At 36.0% G+C, this 24,642-nt stretch overlaps 1 protein-coding gene across 1 annotated transcript; it reads right to left on the bottom strand.

Moving 5' to 3' along the window:
- Nucleotides 1–351: 351 nt before the first annotated feature.
- LFNG (LFNG O-fucosylpeptide 3-beta-N-acetylglucosaminyltransferase) lies at nt 352–20,559 on the bottom strand. The gene is made up of 8 exons (XM_053695101.1): nt 20,040–20,559; nt 8,608–8,656; nt 6,963–7,062; nt 5,650–5,803; nt 5,100–5,185; nt 4,571–4,736; nt 3,329–3,414; nt 352–3,056 (listed from the first exon to the last, which is right to left on the bottom strand). Exons 1-8 carry the CDS (start codon nt 20,451–20,453, stop codon nt 2,990–2,992), a joined length of 1,122 nt encoding a protein of 373 aa, XP_053551076.1. The 5' UTR covers nt 20,454–20,559; the 3' UTR covers nt 352–2,989.
- Nucleotides 20,560–24,642: the final 4,083 nt, after the last annotated feature.

Below are 24,642 nucleotides of genomic sequence, written 5' to 3' on the forward strand. Positions count from 1 at the left end.
GTTGCTGCCCCTTCACTAATGAGAGCAGCAATGCACTAATGAGAGCTAGCTGCTAATGGGTGGTTGCACATATATACCTCTTGTCATTGGCTCCCCAGATGTATTCAGCTAGCTCTCAGTAGTGCATTGTTGTGTGTAACCCCTTGGATAAACCACATTTTATTATTGCACTATAACTTGCATATAACGTTAAAACAAGGCAGCATGTATTTTGCAGGTGTGAAGATTTGCAGAATGGCATCAAGTTTGGTATCAGATATACCACATCCTTTATAGTGCAGATGTAACAGTATTTCCTATAAAGCTTGTAATCTGATAACAGTAGTTTAAGATTAAATGAACACACAAACATTTTTATTTCAGCAAAAATACTGCTTTATTTTAAGCAGAGAAATAAAGACAACAGAATCACCCTGATATCAGGTATAATTCCCTGAGCACAATTGTTAATTCATTTGTCATATGTTCTATAATAATGAACCCCAGATACTGGAGCAATATAATTAACAATTTCATTAAAAATATAACAATTCTCATTTCACAAGATACATTTTCTGATCCACAGAAAAAAAAAATGTATAAAAAAGCAAAATTTTATCTTAACATCTTATAAAGAAAAGGCAGTAAAATTACTACCTCTTTACAATATTTACAGATCTACCCAATATGGGCAATACTCAAGAAAAAAAATCCACCTTAATGCTGCAGCAGGCTATAAAGGTGGAATTTCAAAGGTCCACCTTAACCACTGAACTCACTGAAGTGGTAAAAGCTTTCCCATCTGAATACAAACATCAAAATGTATACAGTGATTGCAATGAGATGTTTATATTCCTTCCTTGTTACAGATACAGATTTAGAAGAGACAGGGGAGGGGGAATACATTTGCAAATTATTCATAAAGACGGGGCATTTATGAAATAAACCTTTATACTGCATTGTTACGGTCTGTATCTTAACTGGAAGAGGGAGAGTCTTTGTACTGAAGGGGTCCATAAAAAAATATTAAGATTTAATTTGAAGGGATACTAAATCCCATTTTTTTTCTCTCATGATTCAGATACAGCAGCAATTTTGAGCAACTTTCTAATTTACTCCTATTATCAATTTTTCTTCATTCTCTTGCTATCTTTATTTAAAAAGCAGGAATGTAAAGCTTAGGAGTCGGACCATTTTTGGTTCAGAAACTGGGTTACGCTTGCTTATTGGTTGGCTGAATGTAGTCACCAATAAGCAAGTGCTTTTTTTAAATAAAGATAGCAAGAGAACAAAGAAAAGTTGACAATAGGAGTAAATTAGAAAGTTGCTTAAAATTGCATGCTCTATCTGAATCATGAAAAAAATTAATTTGCGTTTAGTATCTCTAACCATTTGACTGCCTGATAGGGCTGCAAAGTATTCTTATAATATATTATCAAATTTAAATAGGATAATCTAGTGAAATTCGAATTAACTCTTTAAATAAAAGCATTAGATTGTAATGCATTGCTGCCTATTTAAGAAAGCGTTTTCTACAACCCCTTCAGTGCTGCAGCAGAAAAAAAAAAGTGTCAGAATCCAGCTCTGAAAATAAATTTATATATACAAATATTTAAAAGTGCCAGAAAGCTACATTCTCTTAACCAGTTCACTGCCAGAGGACCAGAAAAGTAAAGTTAAAAAAAAAAAGGCATTGTACCCACCAGTGGCAGTGATGTGGTTAAAGCACCAGTTCTATGTGCAGTTAGCAAAAGCAACCATGTAAAATAAGTTAAATATAGATTTTTAGAAAAAAAATAAACTGTTTTGACCACAAAACCTCCCAGTTAACACCACAGAAAATATTTTTGAGCAAGAAAGACTCATGGAAGCTAAAATCTACTTTTGCCTTAACCCGTTCCTAGCCAGAAGCTTTTTCTAGCTGTTAAGGGGTTAACAGCATTTTATAACATGGTATCAAGTTCATAGCTATGCCTAGAAGCGGTGTACAAGGAGAAATTGTGTTAGACGGTTGCTCAAAAATAGCTTTAGCGGTTGCAAAAAGAAAAATTAATGAACAAACATTTGAAATCACCCTTCATTTGGAAAAAAAAGCCGGAGTCTTAAATATAAAGGCAGTGGAAAATTGGGGCTAAGATTAGACTTTATCATTCCCAGCCAGATAGGGCTTTTTAGAAAAGATAGAAAAATATTTTGTTTGTTCACTAAACAAGCTGCAATAGAGGCACATAGTAGACTAGCTTCCAGACTCTTAAGCGTTAAAAATCTGTATTTCAATAACTCAATTGGCGCTTGTTAGAGGGCAAACCTATATTGGATATGCCTAAATAGGTTGACAAGGCATGGAAGTGCAAATAATCTGTCAATATATATTTTTTATAGATTTGACTGCTTCCTTACAAAAAAGTACTATAAAGATTTCAAAAGTCATATTAAACTTGGGTTTACAAATAGTTTTTCAATAAACAAATGAAGTTAAACAATTCATGAAATAGAAAGTTGAAAGACACTATATCAAGCTCCAATAGAATTAGCAATTCCAATTATGTCAATTGAAAGTTGATTTTACACCTATTTTGTTGCCCAGGTGTCAAACCAATGTATAGTGAGCAGCAGATTAAACAAAAATACCCAAGTTATAGCAATAATAATGTACAGGCAGGTCTTCAGCATACATTCTATAAGAATTGCAGATGCTGCAAAGCAAAAAGGAGTCTATAGGTGAGGGCTGAACCACAAAAAGGGAAGATGAGTATGACTTAAGTCTCTCCCATACAGTCCCCCTATCTCTAATACAAGAGATGGTCAGACGCTCTGGAGAAATAAGCTTCCACTGTCTGCTCAGGCAGAAATAGAGCGAAGCGGCCGCATGGCAGCCTATGGCAAACACTGTGCCTTCAGCACAGTTTCAAATTCGGACGACGATCACAGTAAGCATCACATTATGGTCCCACAAGCCCTTTGGATACCAGGGAAACTTGGGACGAGGTTGAAGAAGCCATGAAGTCTTCTAATATACTATGTTCCGTGGACACCAGGGCGTGTCCGGATACAGCAGGCAGTGGATTGATCGAAATCTGTAAGCATATGAAAAGACAAACATTAGAATGGTGCAGATATTTGTTGCTTGATACTAGCTAGGCATACCAATTCACCCGCCAATCTATAGGATTGACAAATTAATTTTTTTAAATTGCGCTTTTGATTTTGCAAGTTTGTTTTTTCAAATCTAGTTTAGCAATAATTGTCAAAACCACCATCACAGATATTAGTTTGTGTGCTGCTTATTTTAAAGGGTTGAATTTTCATATGAATAACTAAATTTAATGACCCTTTAAGCAGTTCTTACCGTGAAGGATCATCTTCAACTGAAAATGCCCCTTTCATGAGAATGGCGTTCCTCTTGTTTTCAAACATTCCGTAACTTAACGTCACCTGAAAGAAAGCAAAGAGTGGAGATAAATTAGTTTATTCAGCCTCTATTTGGTATAGTTTTGAATATTTACTTTGCTTAAAAAGGACAGTAATACATTACTTCAATTCCAGTCTAACCCTATAAAGCCTGGTGGCAAACTACTAAGAAGTGTGAGAATCTTTATAAATATATCCCATTTTAAAAGCAATCATTTTTACTATTCTTTTCCACCACTGGTCTAGTAGTAAGTGCTGTTTACAATATTGTACGGCACATGCACAAAATATCAGTGCCATTGCATATATATGCACATATTAAAGTAAAGGATTATTAAATGTGTACATGGCAAATAAAGAGTAATTACTATGTTTAAAGGGACAGTCTAGTCAAAATTGAAAGAAAAAAAAAAAAAAAAACTTTCATGATTCAGACAGGGCATGTAATTTTAAACAACTTTCCAATTTACTTTTATCATCAAATTTGCTTTGTTCTCCTGGTATTCATTGTTGAAAGCTAAACTTAGGTAGGCTCACATGCCAATTTCTAAGCACTTAAAGGCCACCTATTATCGGAATGCATTTGACAGTTTTCCGCAGCTAGAGGGCGCTAGTTCATGTGTGCTATATAGATAACATTGTGCTCACTCATTGAGTTATTTATGAGTCAGCATTGATTGGCTAAAATGCAAGTTTCAAAAGAACTGAAATAAGGGGGTAGTCTGCAGAGGCTTAGAGGTAATCAGAGGTAAAAAGTGTATTAATATACCTGTGTTTGTTATGCAAAACTGGGGAATGGGTAATAAAGGAATTATCTATCTTTTTAAATAAAAATTCTGGGGTAGACTGTTCCTTTAACACATGATTACAGCATTTGGTTTATAAATATTGCTGCATTACAGAGTTTTATGTTACGCACTTATGTCCTATAAATGGCTGACGATACAGCCTCAAATTGGAAGCAATTCAAATGCAGTAAAGGTCTGGAATGGCTAAAAAGCAAAACTGCAAGCAAATCAGTTCATTTTTCTAATAGTACAAGAATATGACTGACATCCCTGTCCCTTTAAAAGGATAGTAAAGTCAAAATTAAAAAAACTTTCATGAATTGGATAGAGCATGAATAAGATCTCAGAGCAACTGACCCTGACTGCTGACCTTACAGCTGCATTATACTCACTTGATTTGAGATCTCACTCTTGGGTACTTGTTGAAGATTCTCAAGGTGAGAATGGAACAGGTTGCTACGGATTAACTTCACTCCAAGCACAGACTCTATGATGTAACCGATGGTGCAGTCATCAGGAAGTCGGATCTTTTCAGCTGTGCTCATAAAATGCCCACCGCTGGAAAAAAAAAAAAAAGGACAAGTTAATTCCCTATGAATTGTTTGGTACAGTGCTCACAAAAAAATATTTGAAGCCAAATTTAAAAAAAAACAGATGCAGTACTAGGAGCTAGGTGGTGATTGGTGGCTGCACATATATGCCTCCTGTCATTGGCTGACAAGATGTGTTTAGCTAGCTCCCAGTAGTGCATTGCTGCTCCTGAGCATACAAAATTATACCAAAGAACAAAGCAAATTTTAGGATTAAAATAAATTGTAAACTTCTTGAAAACTACATACTCTTTCTAAAAAGTTAAAATTTTAATCTTTACTGTCCCTTATCAATTGCAGTACATTAAATGTTACATATTAAATTTCTTACCTTGCCCACGGACTCATTTTTAGCGCCAGACCTCGGCTAATGCAGAAACCAGCTCCTCCAGTTGCAAACCAGAAATTTACAGGGCGCTATAAAAAAAAATATAAATGAATATGTTTGAATACCCAATGAAACAAACGGGCAGAAAGACTTTTTTAAATTAGCGTTTAATAGCATTAGATGTAAAATATTGAATTTTGTATCCTGCAGGATTTAAAACACTGACCCTGCAACGTGCTATACGATTGCCCAAAAGAATTTCATTTACACGTGTCTAATTCTCCACAGTAAAATGGATAAGCTACACAATACTTAGTTTTAACAACAAAATAGCTTCAAATGCTTATAAAACGTATTATGTAATACAGTGCTCTGATGCGAATACATAAAATACATAAAATGCATATCTAAAACAATAGTTCAATACCCCTTTAAGCTAGTTTTAGGAGCCCAGACTACTATGATTTTCTCCAAGCTATGACTGTTGCATGCTATGTTTCCATGGCGATTATTGGTGGCATCAATTCATATATGGCACAATTCAGTTACTTACCATTTTGTTTTCACTAATCCTCTCGGTTGCTTGTATGGGTCTATCCAAACTGGGCTTTCCAATATAGATATCCTGGGTGTGAGCATAACGGGACAGAAGCTTTACCATAGTGCGAATGTTAACATAGTTATCGTCATCCACATGGCAAAACCACCTGAAACAAGACAGAAGAGAAATATTTAACAACGGTCGACAGACAAAGCAAGTTACTAAAGAATAGGGTAAACTTGTTGATTAGTGAATGATTCTGGCTTACTATACAGTTAAAGGAATAGAAAGATCACAACTGAAACGTGCATGTGCGCATTAGTTTGAAATCGCATTTTTTCAATATACTTCAATTAGCGAAAATTATTCTAGTAAAAGCCATTAGTTTTTCAGGTCATGGACCAGTATTCAAACACTACACCTTCTTAGAGACTCAGCAGTTGCTTGTATGACAAATTAATTCCAGACAATACACACCACCGCCAGCTTGAATACCGATGCACAGGATCTCACAGCATATGTGCATATGCCACTTAAAACTTTTACTAGAAGCATTTTTGCTAATGGAATTGTATTGCAAAATTACTCCTTTTGCAAATTAATTTCGACCTATTCCTTTACTCAAAAGATTAAAAAACAAATAAAATCAAAGCAAATATATTTGCTTAGGTGCCTTATTTAAATAGAAAAGCAAAACACATGACAATGTATTCTGAAACTACTAAACTAGTATAAAAAGTTTTAAAAAAAAATACGGGAGTTTTTATACATGAAGGACTTTGCACACATTTTAGCTGAGACAGTACACCAAGTTTATAACATGGTTGTTGAAATGAAAGTATCATTAATAATCATAATATGAAGATTTCCTACACTAAATTGTTATACTAAAACCTGATTTAAGGGACCACTACAAACACTAGAACTGAATATTAAAAAATGCAAGAACACCTACTCCGAATTTCGAAAAAGCAGTAGATTTTTTCCTGACAATTTCCCGGACCCCTGTATCATGTGACAGACATCAGCCAATCACAGACTAGTATACATATAACCTGTGAGCTTGTGCACATGCTCAGTAGGATCGTGTTTCCCAGAAAGTGTGAATATAAAAAGACTGCACACAATTTGATAATAGAAGTAAATTAGAAAGTGTCTTAAAACTGAATGATCTGAATCGTAAAAGTTATTTTGACTTGAGATTCCCTTTAAATACTATTAGTTACACAATTTCCACCATGCATCCCAAAACACAGTATTTTAAAAATAAAAATAAAAAAATTAACCCCTACATTTTAGAACCTCAGTGGTGATGCTAAACTTACTTCATGCCAGACTCTATAAATTTGTCGTATTCCACCGCCATTTTGCAAGAGAGAGCTTGACGGCTGTGAGCAGCAGAGCAGTTTGTACTTATGACATTTCCTGAAAGAAAATAAAAAGATTATAGCAATTCACTGCCAAATATCAAGGCATAAAGCAGAGATAATAATCGTTCAGCGTAATACAGCTGCTGGGGTGTATGGTTACTGTGTAGCACATAAAATGAATTAGAGGCGGGGCAACAGATGAGGAAGGCCTACGCAAAATGCAGGTGGCTAAGAACCCTCAAGGCTGCTTAGATAGGCAGCCTAGGAAATGGTTAATTACTAGCCTGCCCCCTTCCCCCACTTTAAGATTTAGCCACAATCCTTTCCTATAGAAAGTGGTCATTGCCAGAACAGGCCACCTGTTACTGACCATGATCTGTTAACAGAGGCAGCTTTAAGGTCTGAATAGGAATCATTTACATTAGAAGAATAGAGACTATAATCTAGAATCAAATGGGGAGGAGGGGGGTGGGAGCACGCTGCATTAGTATGTAACCCACCCCTCAGCTGGTGTTCCAGACTACTGTGTTCATTGTGGTTTAGACTCATGCTAGAAATTACACATAACTAGTTAATGTGTTTTATAAAGGATTAGCACAGATTCATAATAAACAGTGCACAGCGAAGCAAAAGGGCCGAAACTAATCTCTGCACACGATTTAAATCTAATTAGCTAAAATTTAACAAGCATTACGATTTTGGATTTGGATGAACAATTGTATTTAAAGGGACATAAACACAAATTTTTTATTTCCTGATTTAGAAAGAGCATACAATTATAAACAACTTTCTAATTTACTTCTATTATCTAATTTGCTTCATTCTCTTGATATTCTGTGCTGAAAAGCATATCTAGATATGCTTAGTAGTTGCTGATTGGTAGCTGCACATAGATGCCTCCTGTGATTGGTTCACTGTGTGCATTGCTATTTCTTCATTAAAGTATATCTAAAGAATGAAGCTAATTAGGTAATAGAAGTAAATTGGAATGTTTAAAATTGTATTCTCTACCTTAATCATGAAAAAAAATGTTTGGGTATAGTGTCCCTTTAAGTTGAGTTTCTTTTTTCTCCGAAATCCAGGGTTACATCTGAACCGTTTAGCAGTACATTTAGGAAGTACACAGGTTTGCGTAAAAATGTTACAGAAATGTTTTTTATTTTTAGATACCAAAAAAAATGTTAAACTGAAGTTTTTTTTTTCTCCGTGATTCAGATAGAGCAGACAATTTTAAGCAACTTTCTCATTTTCTCCTATTATCAATATTTCTTTGATCTCTTGCTATCTTTATTTAAAAATCAGGAATGTAAAGCGTATGCTTGCTTATTGGTTTGCTAAATGTAGACACCAATAAGCAAGCACTATCAAAGGTGCTGAACCTAAAATGGGCCGGCTCTTAAGCTTTACATTTCTGCTTTTTAAATAAAGATAGCAAGAGAACGAAGAAAAAATAGGCATAAATTTGACTGTTGCTTAAAATTGTATGCTATTTGAATCATGAAAAAAAAAATTGAGTTTAGTATCCCTTTAATCCTGTGTATGTATGTAAAATTAGCAATTTGTTCCTAGAATATGCTTTAGTTTTTTGTTGTTTTTTTACCTGTCTTTTTTGCCAACTCCTCGTCTTCCCCATCAGTGAAGATAAAGGTCTGAAAGACAAAAGAAAAAGCCAATTAGATTGCTGAGCTTTGCAAACACCTGCGGTTCATACGCATGCAAGCAGATGGTTTGAGGGGGGGGGGGGGGAACCCATGTAATCTGCAACTACCCTGTGCAGTTCTTTTTGTGTGAACGCTTTCAAGATGACAGCTGTGTTAGTTAAAAAGGTCTAGCAAAGAAAAAAAACCTTCCCTAAAGGTTGGTGAAATAAGATTGTGCAAAGCAATACAATGAAGTAGGGAATTACCAGGCAAAAAGAACATTGGTAGTTGAAGTTGTTTAAAATTCTGCTTTGTATTTCTTACAAGGTCAAGTCAGTTCAGACTTAAAGTGACGGTAATCTTTCCCCTTCATAAAAACATATCCGGAAAGTTGGTGATATCTTAGATGAAGCTTAATTCATCAGTTGTAATGAAGATGCGCTACAACTTACTTTTTAATGTAGATATGAAATTCAAATTCCCCACGATCCGCCTACTTCAAAAGTTAATTTTTTTGTGAGCTAACGGTTTGAATTGTTGTCCAATCAGTACAACAATTCCATATGGGGGAAGTGCTGATTGGAGAATAATTAAAAACTATTAGCTCACAGAAAATGTGATTTTTGTAGTGGGTGGCCGAGCGCAGGAAATTTGAATTTCATATCTATATTAAAAAGTATAGCGCATCTTTGTTACAGCTGATTAATATCGCTAACATTCCGGATCCGCTTTTTTTTTTTTAAAGTGGAGTTATCCATCACTTTATATAACCATATACTGATGTAGAGTTCTCTACAGATCATCATTATCTATGGTGCTTTTAGCTTGATTCCTAGAAAATTTTAGGTTATCTATTTTTTTCTACCAGATATCACCCCATACATCATATAACAAATGAACATTTGTAGCACACTTTTTAATTTAAAGAATGTTCTTTAAAAAATAAAAAATAAATAAAAAAAGATAAAGCCAAGTCTGCTGCACGGACAATTATTTAATTCACATATTGTTGTGAGTAGAGTAGAGAAGGTTAACCCCAAATATGATAGAAGAAGATGATAAAGTAATGTTTGTAGAGTCTAAAAATGAGCATGTTTTTCATACAATAAGAAAACGAACACGTGGATGTTTCATTACTTTTCTAGGTTATTTTTCTTGAACAGCATCTTGTGAAGGATAAATCCTATCCATTTATTCTTTATACACAAGACTTCATTTAATATACTACTTTAAGGCACTTTTCATGCCAATTTGTTACTTAGCTGCCCTTTATGTTTAATGGACACGCTTTTCAAACCTTCCAGACGTGTTTATTTAGCTAGTGGTTATGTGTATTAACAGCTGCTCGTGCTTATCTGCGGCACAAGACCAGCTTCATTCAACCTGCCTTCGGTAAAGGCGTAGGCCGTACCAACCTTGCACCTGTCTGCCAGTTTGGATTTGCTTCTATTGCATTCATTTGACTGACCTCAACGCACACCCACCACAGCTCCTATGTAACATTATAAGAGGCTTTCAGTCTACAAGCCACAAAAGCTTATGCTGCTGCAGGGCACAGACGTACCTGGGCCACCCCTCTTTTGAGTTACCTTGCCCCCCCCCCCCCCCGCCTGGCTGCACTCCCATATTTACACAGCTAATGCAAAGCAGATGTTGGGTGTCTTTGTGGTTATGTGGTTATGTTCCACTGTGTGTTTTTTGTTGGAGTTGGAAAGGAGGATCGGAGAGGAAGGTTTAAACAAAAACAAAAATTCCATCAATCAATATTGAAGCTAAACAAAAACAGAAAAAAAGATGCACAGCCAGCTGCTGTCTGCTTAAGGGGGAGTAAAGAGTCGACACACACAAATACAAAAGAAGTAAAGAAATCAGAGCATAAAGAACACAGAAGGGAGGAAGGTGGTGTCCCCTGGATACCAAGCGCAGCTGAAAGGGACTATGCTGTCACCAATTATTCAAAGTGGCAGCAGGATTTTTTTTCCTGCAGAGGATATGGGGCAGATGAGATGAATGGAGGGTTCCAGTTTACTAACAATAGCCTGTATTTCCCTAGCTAACTTTACTCAGTGAAGGAACATTAAGCAGGACCTATATGTTCTCATTAGCATACAGCTGGGCTGGTTAAGGACTATGAATCTGGTGTAGGGGAGGGGTATGATTGATGTTACTGGTACCCAGAGGAAAAAAAAAAACAAAAAAAACAGACTCAATGTTGAAATTTATCCAGTAGAATAAACACAAAAGCAGTTTACCAAAGACTGATTAAACAGGACTTTTTTCTACCTTCTTTGGACAGCAGGAAGGCAATATCTTAGTGTATGCAAATGTATAAAATATTTAAATAAGGAACATTAAAAAGATGAAAAATAAAGCGAACTATAAAATGTTGCTGTTAATTTTGCAGAGCAGCAATTTGGACATTTTCCAGTAGGCTACATTACATTTGTTCTACATATTTTAAGATGTCTGAATTGTATATATTTAAGTAAATGTTACAAACTTGCAGATTATTTCCATTAAAGGGGCATACAAATGATAAAGTAAGCTTTAAGATTTCATATAGATGCAATTTTAAGAGATTTTCCAACTCGGTTATATTATCAGTTTTACTTTATTCTCATGGTATCTTATTGAAAGGCATACCAAGATAGGTTAAGGAGCCACAACCCATAACTGGGAGCTAGTTGTTGATTGGTGGCTATACACATAAGCCTCTTATTGTCACACCAGATATGTTCAACTAGCTCCCAGTAGTGTAATGCAGGGGTTAAACAGTTATATGTAAGCAGTGCACTTACACTGTTCCTTTAAGACTGTACTGAAGTTTCTGTAATCAGATAAATGGAACTTAGCTGCTTCTTTTAACTTGCCTTCCCCATGTAATGATTTCCACTAAAAATAGATTAAAAAAAAAAAAAAATATATATATATATATATATATATATATATATATATATATATATATATATATATATATATATATATATATATATATATATATATATATATATATATATATATATATATATATATATATATATATATATATATATATATATATATATTTATATATTTATGAGCAGGCCACAGCCAGGATTTCTAGATTTTGTGCACAGTCTGGCTCGCCAAAATCATGGGCAGACAACGAGTAGAGTTCTATACAAATGAAGACGTTCTCTCATCCCCCTATTGATGCACAGGAAAAAGAACAAAGAACCCCCTCCTCAGTGGAATAAAACTCCGGATACTTGCAGCTTGCTTGCTTTGTGCTCTGAGAGGAAGGGGAAAAGCGGGTTTGAGGTCTCGAGTGTCATCTCTCTGGGGCTATCTGTGACAGCCTCACACCCCTTCCTGCCAAGCCCTTGCTTGCAGGAGCCTAATCAGGAAATCCACTTTAAAAACTGAATTATTAACCTTTTTCTGCACTCATACAAGCCAATTATTGCCAACAGAATTACTTCTCTAAAGATTTGGACTGTTGTACTATGCAATGCCTGCGTGATTCTCCTTTGATGGTTACGTAACAGTCTGGCATTGAATAGGTTAAGTCTTAAGAAGCTGCAAACTTCTAAAACACAGGTCAAAAATCCACAGAATATGGTTTATACATTCTTTTGTAGTTTTATGGCAGCAGTAAAAAGGTGGTATTTATATCTTATTGTGTACTCAAGGCTGGCACAAGAGCAGAAACAGATTAAGAACAGAATTTCTATAGGAGCATGTGTCAGGTATACCAACCCCCAACTAAACAAAAACATTAACACTTTCTTCATTTAAAATGTAATCTTAGAAAAAGGAATTCTAATTCAACATTAAAATACTCTTGATTCATTATTAAAATGTTTTAAAAATTACATGAAGGTTCATGGATTACTGTGTCCTATTAAGTTATGCTCATGGCCCACAATGCATTGCCAGTCCTGAGAAGGAGCTTGTGAGCCAATCCTGAATGGCACATGCACTCAGCCACCAGAGGCCATGACCAGCTCCAGAACATCACAAGAGCGTTCATGGTGCACAAGTGTAATTTATGTTTAAAGGGACATTAGCCACATTTTTTCTTTCATGATTCAGATAGAGAATGCCATTGTAAACGTTCTAATTTACTGCTGTTATCTAATTTGCTTAATTATCTTGATAGGCTCTGAAGCTTCTGATTGGTGGCTGCACATATTTGCCCCATGTGATTGGCTCACCCATGTGCATTGCTATTTCTTTAACAAAGGATAACTAAAGAATGAAGCAAATTAAATAATAGAATTAAATTGGAATGTTTAAAATTGTATTCTCTACCAGAATCATGAAAAAATCTTTTTGTTTAATGTCCCTTTAACCTCATGTTGGGGGGGGGGTTGACTAAAAATAACTACCAACACATTTAAATAAAATAATGCCCCTTTTACATTGTTTTTCTATGAAGAGCTAATTTACTTAGTTCTTTTAGTATCATTAATTGAAAAGCATATCTAGATGGGCTCAGGAGCAGCTGGTGATTGGTGGCTACACATTTGCCTCTTGTCATTTGCTCTACAGATGTGGTCAGCTGGGTCCTACTAGTACACAGCTGATCTAAAACTCCACTATTATTTTTTACAGTTATGCAAGTTATGCAAGCAATAGTTAAATATTCTAACAGAGCATTTTCTTTTTACATTTATTACCCATTTAAGCTTCAACTTAAACACATTTCTCAATATCAAATTATGTGCTAACACGCTATTTCTTGTAAGTCGCTTCATTTTTAACTTCTGCAAATTTACTGTCTAGTTTCGTATGCAAATTCTACCTTCCTTAAATTTCAGTTTCAACCACACAAAAAGCAAAAAAAACAAAAAAAAAACCTTTGTCATAAACTTAACCTAAGACGAAGGAAACCTTATTGTTCTAAAAATCAGCAGCGAAAAGAAACACAGGATGCCAACCCCTCTTAACAATAGGGACCACCAATGCTGTAGATGCCCCCCCCCCCTTAAGTTCCCCCTTCTCCTCTATCAACAATGGGCAGTTAAACAGAGTGCTTAATTGTATGAAATAACAACAAAGAATATGCTATAAATGAGATGTAGACACAATTCTACTACACTCTACAACCTTTATCAAAGAAATACACCTAAAAGGGCATTAACATCTTTAATTATACATCAGCAACAGACCTGCATACACAATACATACAATAGTTCAGTTGGACCATGCACTAATAAGAGACTTATATTTACTTTATATTTACTTCTATTCAAGGGACAGTCTACTCCAGAATTGTAATTGTTTAAAAAGATAGATAATCCTTTTATTACCCATTCCCGAGTTTTGCATAACCAACACTTTTATATTAATCCACTGCAGACTGCCCCCTTATTGCAGTTCTTTTGACAGACTTGCATTTTAGCCAACCAGTGCCCTCTCATAAGTAACTCCACAGGCATGAGAACAATGTTATCTATACGGCACACATGAACTAGCACTGTCTAACTATCAAAAAGCGCCGAGATAAGAGGTAGCCTTTAAGGGCTTAGAAATTAGCATATGAGCCTACCTAGGTTTAGCTTTCAACTAAGAATACCAAGAGAACAATGCAAATTTGATAATAAAAGTAAGTTGGAAAGTTGTTTAAAATTACATACGTTATATGAATAATTAAAGTTTAAATTTTGACTAGATTATCCCTTTAACAAAATGTACTTTGTTACAGCAATGCACTTCTGGGAGATAGCTGGTGATTGGTGGCTACTCACGTCTCTTGTCCTTGGCTCACCAGAGGTAATCAGCTAGCTCCCAGTAGTGCAATGCTGCTCTAGAGTTGACTAACCTATATGTTCAAGCCCTTTGCAAGCAATTGTGCAATCATAAAATGATCAAACCTATTAGCATTTTAATTATGCACTTTGATATCCATTTAAATACTGTAACTACATTAATACAATATCCCAGAAAGGAAAATTAAATCATCCAAAAGGTGTCTAAGATTCTAGGCCTTTTTCATAACAAATGTTTAATTGTATTACTTTAATATTTTACAATAAACTCCTTGAATTCCTGGGCAATTCAGACATTATTGATGATTAGTATTCAGGTACATTGACAACTTTAAAAAAAAAAAAAAAAGTTCAAAGCACGGTAGCTAAAATTTGAAGACTGGCACCTGTTTAACCATTTGGCTGCTGACATGTTAAAAGTGAGCAAACCAATTTTACAAAAAATATACAACACCTGACTTTTGGATAAAATAAAATGCAAGTTCTTAAAAAAAAAAAAAAAAAACCCAGAAACATTTAATTATAGATTGAAGGTAGATTTGTTTCAAATTTGAATTTCCCGCTGGGTGATAGAAGACAGGTTTAGCTGGATGATACCAGATCATTTCTCAGCTGTAAAAATGTCTTTGAATGTGTGGGAGGGGCAAGGTGAATTTGGAGCTGGAACAGGTTATCTGCTTATCACCTGTCACAAATACACGCTAAAGTGTACCCAAAACATTACTCCACCTTCCCAAAACTGGACAAGCTGCCAACAGTTTACCCGTAATTGGTATATAATCCCCACCCAGCATACTCTGACAATCCAAATTTGAATGAAAACATTTAAAATATATAAATACCCAAACCTCATGCAAATTCACATACTGTCCAATAACAGTAGTTTTCATATTACATTTCTGCTGCTTCTTGAATGTTAATGCAAATAAGAGTTTTTTGTAAGGATACCAAATAGCAGCTCTGATTTAAAAATGTATATATACATGCATGTATACATACATATACACACACACAGATAGAGATAGCAAAAGTCCAGACAAGCATTTTCAGGGTCAGGAACCCCTTCCTGTCTGGACTTTTGCCATTATAATAAGATATCTATAGATATGTATTGATATACATACAATCTGTACACATACAAATACATATTCCATAGTTTAACCCCTGTGCTGTCATTTGTCAGTTTCATTTGGCTACAAGTTTGTTTTGTGTTTGGACCCAAAATAATAGATATTATCAAGGTAAACAGGTTTACCATTCTGCTGGGGGGGGGGGGCACTTAGGAGCTACTAAAGAGGTTCCAACCAGTTCTGCCCAGCTCTACCTGATCCCACTGGACCAAGCATAAACCTGTGTTTATACTGTAAACAGTGAGCAGGGTACTTGTTCTGTTTATATATATAAACAGAGCAGCACGTAAGAAGCATGTCAGTAATCAGGCACTCCTCCGAGCCGTTACACCTGACGATAAGGGCTGGCCCAGAGGCTGCTGACTTAGAGCGCCTGGCATGCCCTGATTAACACAGAACAGTTTTTGTTGGGCAAAACTACTGAACCAACAATAACTAAGTATTGATATACACAGACTAGATTTGTAATATCTTAGTGAGACAGACAGAACAGTACCCAGAATGCACTTCTTCCCATTAGATATTTCATTGCAATTTCTACTGGAATGTAGTTGCTGCGCCTTCCCTCACCCCTAGAATTGCAGTCAATATTCTCCAGAGATTAAATGCTACTGATTCAATGCATATCAAATTTGATAAATAACCCAAAATAGAGATGGGAGCAAAATATTTGTAAAATATGCAGATGAGATTTTGCATTCAAATTGTTGCATCAATTTAATTGTTACAATCTGAATAAGCAAATCAGATTGTTGCAGGGTTCAGTTTAGTGTGCCTAGCAATACATTGTAGCTGTCTGTGGCAGCTTGAGGGTTAACCCCAGTATACTGATTTTTTAATTTTTTTATTAAAGGGACACTGTACCCAAAAAAATTATTTTGTGATTCAGATTGAGCTTAAATTTTATGCAAAGTTCGAATTTACTCCTATTATAAATTTTCTTCATTCTCTTGGTATCTTTATTTGAAATGCAAGAATGGAAGTTTAGATGCCAGTCCATTTTTGGTGAACAACCTGGGTTGTCCTTGCTGATTGGTGGATAAATTAATCCACCAATAAAAAAGTGCTGTCCAGAGTACTAAAACCAAAAAAAAGCTTAGATGTCTTTTTCAAATAATGATAGCAAGAGAACGAAGAAAAATTGATAATAGGAGTAAATTAGAAAGTTGCTTAAAATTGCATGCCCTTTCTGAATTACAAATGAACAGATTTGGGTTAAGTGTCCCTTTAAGACTTTCCCATTGGATACAATGCAGGAAAAACATTTTATCTTCTCTATTGTGAGACCAAAATAGCTCAGACAATAGAAGGTAACTATTTGAGCGATTGAGAGGACACAGGAAAACTGATTGTATTTTATTCAAAGGTACCTTGTCCAAGTAGATAAAATATGTATGGATCACAGACACTGCATTCTTACAGTCTATATCATATCTCTAGAATACACTTACAAACTTTAAACCTTATACTAGTAGAACCATTACCCTAATTGTTCAGGCCAGAGGGCAGAAAGGGTGGTTGATATATGGAGTAGACTTTCAGATAAGTTGTAATATATAATGTTTTAGGTTTTGCAATAAAATGTATTAAACCTATTCTTATATAGAACAGAACCCAAATGCTCCTTATTTTCATAGAGGAATTCTGTGTCAGAGGTTGAGATATCAGTGCGCGTGTCATTGTGGGAGGGTGGATTATTATGTTTTGGGTTAAACATTTTAATGTTTACTGCCCAGAGGGAAGTCTGAGGTGAGCAGACTGGAAATTCTGCTTATGCCCTACGGTATTGGCATAAAAACAAATTTTGAAATATTTGTTGACAAAATATACAGATGATTGCTCAAAAATGCAGTTTCACCTACAACTGATGAGGTAAAATATATTTATTTCAGGTAAATCAATCATTCAAAAAGGGCAGTTGAGGTTGGGATATTTTGAATATAACTAGCATGGCAGCATTTTTATGCATTGTCCCTGTATATATATTCTAGGCACACATTAAAAGCAATTGCAAAGTGCAGGCCTTCTCCCAACTCATTTTAAGATCACCGCTAATCAATACAGTGATCCCCAAAGACTCAAGAACACCAACTCTCTATATTCAAGATTTAAGACGAGTAAACTGCCTTTTGCACAAGGACACAGCAGTAAATGTTCATTAATATGTAGATTTATAACTTTCACAAGCTAGAGGTGGCGCGTGGTGGTGGGGGTTAGGTTTAATTAGAACACCATGAATATTTCCAGTGGTGGGGGGGGGGGTTAGGTTTAATTAGAACACCATGAATATTTCCAGTGGTGGGGGGGGGGGGGGTTAGGTTTAATTAGAACACCATGAATATTTCCAGTGGTGGGGGGGGGGGGGTTAGGTTTAATTAGAACACCATGAATATTTCCATTTTTTGTTAACATAAAATACAGAATTGCACAGACCATAACAGGTAGTGGTTCTGTCAGCATATGCAATAAATTTGCACACATTTTTATAGTCAGATTCAGATAGAGCATTACATTTCAAGCAACTTTCGAATTTACTCCTATTATCACATTTTCTTTATTCTCTTGGTATCTTTATTTGAAATGCAAGAAAGTTTAGATGCCGGCCCATTTTTGGTGAACAACCTGGGTTGTCCTTGCTGATTGGTGGATAAATTCATCCACCAATAAAAAAAGTGCTGTCCAGAGTTCTGAACCAAGAAAAAAAGCTTAGATGCCTTCTTTTCAAATAAAGATAGCAAGAGAACGAAGAAAAATTAATAGGAGTAAATTAGAAAGTTGCTTAAAACTGCATGCTCTATCTGAATCATGACAGAAAAAAATTGGGTTCAGTGTCCCTTTAAGCAAGATCCCAATTAGGCCTCTGAAAGACTGGAGACAGGATTATGCAGCCAGTCTTTTGCAGAAGCTGTCAGGCACCTTTCTAGAGAAAGTAGCGCTACCAATTACATTGGAAGGGTCAGTTTGAGAGCTTCAAATTTCCCACCACATTATGCAGCAAAGAGTTTTGCCAACTTCACTTTTCCCTAAAACGGTTGTCCTTCAACTCCCCTAAAGGGACTGTCAGTTTATCAAAGAGCCCCTGAGAGTCACCCCCTGTCACGCTGCTAGCCCCCTCCCCAAAGCATCACTAGCCTACATCTCTAGGCAACATGAGCTTACACCACTTCACTAGCTTGGGCTTCAGTGTTCCCATGAAAAAAAAGCCCCTTGCATTAGGCGATGAAGCCTTTCTCTAGGCTTGGAGAAAAGGGGCTTTGTTAGCAAGCACTGAGAGACAGCGTGAGAGCATATACTTCATCCCTGGGAACTCAAACTGCCTGGAAAAGCAAAGAAAACAATAAGAAACCAAAGAAGAAAGAAAGCATGTGAAGTTTATTCCCAGGAATGTCATTCTGTAGGGTTTTGGAAATTTATCCTCCATTCCCTTCAATTGGTGGTTTAATGATTCTGCACATTTGTTAAGAAAAAAAAAAAAAACACTATACAGAGAGGGAATTTGCACTCAGGTTTGAACATTGATCAGTAGAATCTTGAGACCTTGAAATCATTTAGCTGATGTACATATAAGTGCAAAGTAAGCATACAATTATATTATATATTCTAACTAGAGTACACACAGCGTTAAGAGGTGTCATGATAACCGCAGCTAGTGCTGTTTCCAGAAAACACCTTGTAAGAAAAGCTTTCTGTAATGAAACCATTGTTAAAAAAATAATATATATATATATATATATATATATATATACACACACTCATACATATATATATATATATATATACATATACACACACACCTATACATACATAACACCATAAGACACAACAGAATAAGAATTTGAAAATATTTTACAGAACTTTCCACTACCACTTCATTTGACAGGTAAATCCAGAAAGCACAAACCAAATCCTATGCTCCTCCCAAGTAACTCCTCTGGAGACAAAAAAAAACGTGCCAGGGGAGTGATTCAGAATAATTCAATATCAGATATCACACGTTATAAATGATATAATTGGTCACTTACAAGTTGTATAGATACCACTGCCCCAGCAGAAAATGACTATGTGTTTTCCATTGACCCTCTAAGATGCCATCAAAATGTGTCAAACGCATTAGGAGACATCCAGATGCCATCATCACATTATACAGTAGGGGGGACAATAAAGGGTATATAAGGAAATAGGGTCTCCATCCTGCATAGGGTGCTGCATTAGAATCTCCATTGATGGAACAAGACAGTTATCTGCATCCCAGGCCAATGTAAATATTTGCATACCAACTGAATTTTTTAACAAATCCATTATTATAACAGATGTTTGTATAAAGTTAATGTAATAGTGTCTGCTTTGCATGATAACATTTATTCACCAAGCAGGGATACCAATGACAGTAATAACTATAATATTATGGGTGCTGCATACTTAAGGACATTGCTTATGTCAGCAGATCTTGATAACGTACAATCTAATATGTAAAATACAAATAAAAACAATTCTCTCTCCTAAACTCACCTGCTCCTTATTTCTGGAAATCCAGGTGTCCATGAGAAGGTCCATCCTTGATCTATGGAATTTCTTGGTGGTCTTCACTGCTATGAAGATATCCTTAGGCGAGATGTCTTCTACTGGGGGCTTAATGGTCCCCTGGCCATCCTTACGGGGGTCCACCTGATCCGTGTCTCTTCTCACTCTCTTCAGCTTGCTGAAATAAGCTGAGAAGCTCTTTGTATCCGGGGCATCTTCCCCAGCTGTATCAGGCTCCCCAGATTTAGGTGTTGGAGCCTCAACTATATAGGGGGTGGCAGGAACCACTGCACCTTGCACCTCTAGGACCTGTCGGTTCTGGTCAACCACTAGGACCAGCAGACAGGTGAAAGTAGCACCAACCATAGAAACCAGCATTTTCCTTCCACAGTTCTTTAACATCTTGTTATATATCCGTTGTATTAATTAATATAAACTGCACTATATTTATAATAGAGATTATGCACTGCATATAACCTCACTGTGTTCACCTCAGCACCACTACAGAACACAGCGATCACTATCTGCGGCCACAAAGCACCCGGCAAGTATTTAAAAACTCCTATAATGGAGGGAACACCCCACATGGGCGTGGTTACGTTTTCAACCACGCCCCTTTACTAAGGAAACATTCTTTTATGGGCGTGGTATAGATATAGACACGCCCATCGTGGCTTGTGTCCCTGTCCCATTTACATCGTCGTTGCTGGCTGAGTGTCATACACGTGGGTTGGAGCTGGACGAGTGGAACAAATAATGGCATTTAGTATTGAACTGTGTTTCCAAGTGCAAGATTTTTTTTTATTTATTAAACTATGTTTCATGGGAAAACTTTTTTTTGTCCTGTGAATTCTCTTTTCAATATAGGATTCTAATCTAATATGAATGCTAAACGCTGGAAGTTCATGCGCTTCCAAATTTCTTCATAAAATTTTTATTCCATGTATTTTTTAAGACACAAGGCATCAAACAAAACCACATTCCCTTAGTCTACTTAAAATATTTTACAGATTTGAGTGCATTAAAATAAGGCTATTTAATTAATTAATGTAAAATGTTACAAAAAACAAGTACAGTATAGTAATAGTTTATTACCAGCTTGCAGCAGTTATAGAAGACGGCACAGTTATGTAATTGCACGATAATCCCAGAAGAGGGCGCTGTGTATGCAAAAGCAGGCTGCAGTCAACCTGTTGTGGAATCAGAGTGCGGGAAGTTAAACAATCATAATGGGAGAACGTGGGTTAACAGAAGTGATATAATTATGTTTTAAACTGTGTTAACATTCCTAAAAAAATTATTGTAATTACAGTGTTAGCTAGAATCAGGCAGCCAGACTTACACTCCACTCACCTCCTACTTAGAGTTGATTAAACGTTTAAGAAATAGAATTATATATATATATATATTTATCTATATATATATATATATATATATTCATACATACATATGTGTGTTAATATATTTACATATATATGTTAACCTTATTATTGCATAGGATAAGGGTGAATTCAATGGCAATTTGGTAGCCAGGGAGAGTGATGCATTGGTTTGTTTTCTTTGCAATGTGTTGCAGCTTTGAGGGAAAAAAATAGTTGTTGTCCTCTCTGACAGTGAAGAGGTTAACTGTAACCCTTCCTTCCCCTCCTCCTCATTACCTAATAAACATGCAGTGTTTGGTAGCACCATTTAATTTTTTTTTTTTTAAAGACAGTGTTTTGATCAGGGACATTTTAGTCAAAGGATTTTAAAGATATACTAACAATCTCTCTACCACTTTTAGAATGCCTTGGTTGTTTGACCATCACGTCTTGACTTTAGTACACAGCCTATCATTTGAAAAGTACATTGATCATTACTTGGTTTGTGTAAAAAAGATAGTTTTTCATTGCTTTATAAAAATGCCTAGAAGCAAATATTTTCTTCAAAACTTTCCAAAATACATAAACAAGCTGTGTGATTACTAAGAGCTGTGCATGCACTTAAAGGGACATGCCACCCACATTTTTTCTTTTATGATTTAGAAAGAGAATGCAATTATAAACATCTTTCTAATTTACTTCTATTCTCTAATTTGTTTTATTCTCTTGATATTCTTTGATGAAAAGCATATCTAGATATGATCACTAGCTGCTGATTGGTTGCTGCACAAAGAAGCCTCATGTGATTGGCTCACCATGTGCATTGCTTTTTCTTCAACTAAGAATATCTAGAAAATGAAGCAAAATAAATAATGGAAGTAAATTGTAATGCTGTTTAACGTTCTATTCTCTATCTGAACCATGAAAGAAAGATTTTGGGTTTAGTGGCCCTTTAAAGCAGGGGTATCAAACTGAAAGTATCTGGGGGCCACTGACCAAGTTTTCTTCTCCCATGGGGGCCGCTTGAACTGAGTAAGTGCTCAGAAACTGAATATATTAGGAAATGGAAGAGACACAACAGCCCACAACAGACATACACAGTTGTATATTTATCTTATAATTACCAAGTGAAGTGATCATCTTGGAACTGTATAGCAATGTAAAAAGTGACATTTACCCAACGCAGTGTGTGGTAGGAGTCTACACTGGATGCTTTGTCTTTATATTTGTCTTGTGAGTGCCTATATAGAATATCAACTAGTTACAGCTCTTAGAACCCTAAAAAAAAATTGACAACTCAAAGTAATGGTTTACCTATTAAACGAGGAAGGGCCAGATAAAACTATCTTGAGGGCCGCATTTGGCCCTGGGGCTTGTACTTTGAGACCACTGACTTAAAGGGACATTAAACACAAGTACATTTTATATGCATATTATTAAGGTTATTCCCCACCTTCCTCTAATCATCGGTGCCACCATGCTGAAATGTAGCTACCAATCAGCAAGCACTACCCAGGGGGGCTGCACTTAAAATGGGCCGAAATGCAGAAATAGACTGGCAGAGGTACTGATGCACAGAGGGTCACTCTCTGCATCGGGCAGCGGTGGTGCCGATTGTTGGTTTTATTTTCATACTGGTAGGCTTTCTGCCAGTACTTAAGATGGGGGTGACCATTGGGGGTGGGAGAGCTGTTTGAGAGGGATCATGGAGGCATCAGGGGGTGGGATGTGTCAGATGGGAGGATAATCTATACACTAAAGCTAAAATTAACCCTACAAGCTACCTAATTAACCCTTTCACTGCTGGGCATAACACAAGTGTGGTGCGCAGCTGCAATTAGCGGGATTCTAATTACCAAAAAGCAAGGCCAAAGACATATATGTCTGCTATTTCTGAACAAAGGGGATCCCAGAGAAGCATTTACAACCATTTGTGCCGTGATTGCACAAGCTGTTTGTAAATAATTTCAGTGAGAAACCTAAAGTTTGTAAAAAAGTTAGCAATTTTTTTTATTTGTTTGCATTTGGCGGTGAAATGGTGGCATGAAATATACCAATATGGGCCTAGATCAATACTTTAAGTTGTCTACTAAACAAAAAATATATATTTTTGATAGGTAAATGTAAAAAAAAGGCTGTTTAAATGTAGTGATGGCAAAAATGCTTTTGGGGAAGTTTTTGTCTGAAATGCCTGGTCCTTAAGGGGTTAAAATTGCATGGTCTATCTAAATCACGAAAGAAAAAATTTGAGTTTCATATCCCTTTAAAGTCCTTTTTAACTAGCTACCTGTACAAAATTATGTTTTAAATATAATATAATTGAAACTAATATCTCTGCCTTAGAGGGGAAATATTAAGAAGTGGGGCCAATTTCAAGAACATTCCACATAAGATTTTCCAGTTTTAGAGATGTGATCACTGTTGTCAGAATTTCACGTAAGTTTAATAAATATTTTTGTTTACAGTTTGATTGTACTTTTCTAAAGTTATAAAGAGATATTAGGATAACCAACCAGAAAATACAGTAGATTTGCATAAGCAATAAATGCATGATAAAAAGACAATACAATAACACTTAGGGGTCGCTTTATCAAGCTGCAGCGGACAGGGGCGCACATACGCGCCCCAGTCTGCCGCAGATCACCTCTGGTGGGCTGAATTCCGCTGCCGATATTCAGCCTTGCACACAAGCGCTATTTTGCACTCGCGTGCAATCCTGTCCCCTTCCTGCGCACAGCCAATCACGTGCGGGCAGGAGCTGTCAATCTTCCTGATCAGACGAGACTGGGGAGATTGAAATTCGCCAGTCTAAGAGGTGGCGAAAGGTTAGGAAAGGAGCGATCTGATGACCGCTGCTTGGTAAATACGGACTGCAGAGAACATGCAGTTGTAGGTAGGCTTTGCCTGCCCAAGGGGTAGAGATGGGCGAATGTTTCTAAAAATTCGAAATTGAAAACGAATTTTAATACATTCGTTCGTTCGAATCGAATTTCGAATGTTTATATAACATTCTATTTTCGAATTTTCATTTTCGAATTTTTCAATAAAATTCGAAAATATTCGTTTGAATAATAGAATGTTTAGCTATGTATTCATTCAATTTCGAAATGTAATATTCGAATTTGAATGTGACATTCAAATTCGAAATAGTACTTCTAGTCTACAACTGTGTTTAATAAATGTAATATTCGAATTTGAATGCTACATTCGAATTCGAATGTCACATTCGA

This window comes from Bombina bombina, chromosome 11 (assembly GCF_027579735.1).
Source record: "Bombina bombina isolate aBomBom1 chromosome 11, aBomBom1.pri, whole genome shotgun sequence".
Classification (NCBI taxonomy): Eukaryota; Metazoa; Chordata; class Amphibia; order Anura; family Bombinatoridae; genus Bombina; species Bombina bombina.